Source organism: Carlito syrichta, unplaced genomic scaffold (genome assembly GCF_000164805.1).
Source record: "Carlito syrichta isolate Samal-C Ts95f unplaced genomic scaffold, Tarsius_syrichta-2.0.1 Scaffold111520, whole genome shotgun sequence".
NCBI lineage: Eukaryota > Metazoa > Chordata > Mammalia > Primates > Tarsiidae > Carlito > Carlito syrichta.
Window position 1 is genome coordinate 12 of NW_007055616.1, and position 3949 is coordinate 3960.

A 3949-nucleotide genomic window follows, 5' to 3' on the forward strand; every position below is an offset into this window, starting at 1 on the left:
GACCGTCCCACTCGGGCGATCTGGAGCCCGCGAGGCTTCTCACTCCGCGTCTGCACAGGCTGTCAGAAGATTCCGCCGGCCCGGCAGCGCAGGCCGCCACTGGGCATAAGCCAGGAAGGAAACTAACCCACAGTCCCTTCCCAGTCGACCTTCTCTCGGGCCGTCTCCTCGCGCTCGCGCGCACCTGGGGCTCCCTGCACCGGCAGTTAACGTGGAGGGCGACATGCTGGGCCTGCCATCCCGGGAGCCGAGGCCGTGGAGGCCCGCCTGCACCTCCCCCTGCGATGCTGCCCACGCGGCCCCAAGAGCCAGAGGCCAAGGGACTTCAGGATCTGGAATGTCGGCTGGAGTTGAGGTCCTGCCCCTTGCGAATCATGTGATCTCGGGCAAATCGCGTCATCTCGTGGGTCCTTGGGTTTTCTCACTGTAAAACACACAACTCCTGCCTGGCTCATCTCCCCCCTTCTCCAGGCGCAAACGAGGCGTCCGTGAAGGTGTTTAGAAGTCAAACAAATTCTCCAAACCACCTTGGGTATTACAACTAAGGGACAACGTACACGCATGGAGAACGATGGAGGTCCACACACACATGCCTGCAGAGCTGTGGGACCCCCAGATCCTGGACCCAAGGATCAAGCCAGGAGTAGGGTGACCTCAGAAAGAGGGCTGGCAACGGTGGTGACGCTCTGGTTGGCTCTTTGTTGAAAGGACCCCAAACTCAAGACTCAGGGTGGCCCTGAATGGGGCGTTCTAAGCCTCCCCCTGGGAATGCACTGGGACGTCTGGAGCAGCCGTTCCCCAGGGACTGCTGCTAGGCGAGCAGCAAGATTTCAGATCCAAACCAGTGAAACACCTGTCTCTCCAGCCCTAGTCATTCCCAGTCCACAACCGTGAGGACACACCCACTGCAGATTTGGTAGAAGGATCGCGACTGATTACACAGAAACATATCACGGGACATGCTTTGGTAGAGTACTTGCCAGTTTAAAATATTGTTGTTATTACGTAACTGTTTTTATTTCATTTTAAATGGAGAAAAAATGAGCGCTGCTGTGAGCTGGCTTTGTTGGGCTGGTGTCATAATTATTCTCCTGGGGTTATCACCACATCATGCCACCAAGTCCCCAACTTCAAACCAGCTAGGTCTTAGAACAAAAACAAACTGTTAGGTTGGCAGAGTTCCATCAGGTGTGGGCTATGCAGCTGCCTAACTGGGTAATTAATTCAGGATCACAAAAACCACATTTGGTGCTGAATGGTTGCAAAACCACCCAGGGAATTTCCTGTTCTCTTTAGGACAGAACTTAGGACACTAACTTCTTTCCTGCCTCTTCTTACAAGCCCGTTCCCTCTACTTCCAGTATGACTGTTTTTTCCTCTTTCTTTTAGAGATGGGGGTCTTGCTCTGTTGCCCAGGCTGGAGGGCAGTGGCTATTCGTGGCCTTGAACTCCTGGGCTCAAGGGATCCTCTTTCCCTAAACTCCCCAGAAGCTAGGATTACAGGTGTGTGATACTGTGCCCAGCTTATGGTGCATTTGCAGTGTCAGGTGAACATATTACATTTTAAATATCAGCTTTTCTGCAGTAGGAAGTGACCATATTAAACTGTTTCCTCTAACCTGCCCCTTCAGACTCTCAAACGTCAATAAAATAATTATAAGTGGCTACTCATGCACCTGAGAAGTATTTAAAAGTTTTTGCAGATCCTAAAAACTGGAACAACTTTATACACTATGACTGAAAAAGTTTTTTCAGATAACTAGGATAAAAAAAAATGCATGTGGATGAGGCTACGACCCATCCAAGCTATGCTGCTCAAGATAACTGTGGGCAACACTTACTCTGACATTCAAATAAAAATGGTTAGTCAGTGGAAAACAGGACCTATTGCAAAACGAATGCAAGAGCGCCACCTGCTGGGTGTCTGAGGAAGAGGGTTGGGCTGGGCTTGCAAAGGCAGGAAACCCTTAAGGCTTCTAGATTAAATCACTGAAATGGGTAAGTGTGTGTACTGGCACCTTAAATGAGAATCTTCTTGTTACTGCCACCAAGTAAATGATGGTAAACACTGCAGGCATCAAATGCATCATTTATTCCGGCTCTTCTCTCCCCAGCTTCCTTGTAACAGCCAAGAGTGCCTGTGTGGCTTTCACTGAGTGGCAAATCAGGTTTCCAGCATGAGCACAGATACTCTTTTGGGGACTAGGGGGAGCTCTCAATGGCTCTTTTAATAATTAGGAGGGAATGTACAGGTCACTGCAGGACTTACACATGCAGACAATAAAAAGAAATTATTTGTATACTGTTGATCCTTAATTCTCCCAGCATCCAACATTTGGAACATATTTCTGCTTCGCTAAAACAGAATAAATTTTATAAATCTGACCAGACGGTCTGTTTGCCAACAAATCAGCTCCCTTTAAAAAGGGGCATGGAGGGCCATGGGTATGCAGAGCCCCATCTCTGAACATGGGCTGCTGGGAGGACGTCAGGGCGCCGGGGATGAAAAAGACCCATTCAGGCCTGCAGGTGGTCCGCACCTGGGGACAGAGGGGACCTCTGACGGGGTCACCTCACTTCCTACGGTAGTGGCCGTAAACGCAGCGGCCCTGAAGGAGAGAGTTGAAGAAAAGTTCCTCTGTCCGAAGGGGCAGGAGGCTGGACTTACAGACGTGGGGCGGTGCGACAGGGACCATGTTTTGAATTTACGTTCAACGTGTTTCCTGCAGATCTAGTGGAGGAAGAATTCACACGCACCCACCCTGCCAGATTTTCTTTCTTCAGCATGTTGTTTCTCCCGTGGAAGAGTTAGCTGCCTTGCCTCCGCAGGAATGTCCCAGGCACTGAGAGCTGGAGTGTCTTCCCCTTCCTTTCCTTCCAGAAAGGCCAGCAACTTCAAGCAAGCCGAAGTCCTTTCCTCGTGAATGCGTAGTCTCGTGAACTCCACTGTCTTCAAAAACTCAGCAGCGGGTGGAAGCTCTCTGAAGAGCTGAGAAAGGAGGAGGCGGTGCTCTGACGCCGTCCTCTGAAGGTGACAGAGCGTGTCAGGGCTGGGGGGACGCCAGGCCGACCTGGAGAGGAGACGGAGGAGGTGCTGGCGGAGGTATTTCACGAAGATCAGGGTCTCGGCCCAGAAGTTGACTTCGGATTTTTCAAACAGGTAGTCGTCTTCCACCTACATGAAAAAGCCAAACATCTGCCTTACAGGGAACGTTGACAGCGCCCGGGTCCAGACCAGGCAGAGCCTGGTGGGATGCACGGCAGGCCCCTCCCCCGCCTGACGGCCCCCTCTTGCCTGTCAACACCCATGGACGGGCAGCACTGGCGGCCTTGAAGGTCACCTTCTACTTTCACTCATCGTACTTCTCCACCAGAGAGGAATTCTTCCCAGACTTAACATGACCTTTGATAAAGATGTGTTTGTGGCTGAAAGCCAAGGTACTTCGGGGACTGATGCTGAGAAGGGGACCTTGCCAGGGGAGTGGGCGCCTAGAATCTGAGGGAGGGGGTCAGCGAGCACAAGACGTGGCCTCTGAGCATGAAGCCACATGCCACCGTGCTGGGACATCAGGGCCATTTTATCGTCGCTCCTTTATCGAGTCCCACATTCTCATCCACAGGTGGCTCTTTGAGCTCTTGGCCTGTGGGGGTGCCAGGGCGGCCAGCTGAACCACATACGGGGGGCTGTGGATTTCAGCTCTGGGGATGCTTCTGCTGCTTGGTGTGGCCCTCAGTTTCTCTGCGACTGCTCCCACCCTGGAGGGGGCGAATCGTTTTCTTCAGGCAGCAAGGCCCCAGAAGGAGCCTCATTCTCTGGACACGCATTACCCTCAGACCTACTTCTAGGCAGCTCCAGCTGACGCCAGTGCTGACTAATTAGTGCTCTCCATACTTGGACCCTCAACGTTGCCAAGGGGCTTTTTTTTTTTTTGAGTTGGAGTCTCGCTCT

At 52.1% G+C, this 3949-nt stretch overlaps 1 protein-coding gene across 4 annotated transcripts in view; it reads right to left on the minus strand.

The window, feature by feature from the left end:
* Positions 1-2688: 2688 nt before the first annotated feature.
* The window catches only part of THADA (THADA, armadillo repeat containing), a 355753-nt gene continuing 354492 nt past the window's right edge, over positions 2689-3949 (minus strand). For 3 of the 4 annotated variants that reach the window (XM_021718159.1, XM_021718154.1, XM_008069953.1), the window contains exon 38: positions 2698-3175. In XM_021718159.1, coding sequence (XP_021573834.1) covers positions 2732-3175 — 444 coding nt within the window. In that variant the 3' untranslated portion in view covers positions 2698-2731. Of the gene's footprint in view, positions 3176-3949 lie in introns of all 4 variants that reach the window. The other variant, XM_008069947.2, reaches the window with a different exon arrangement.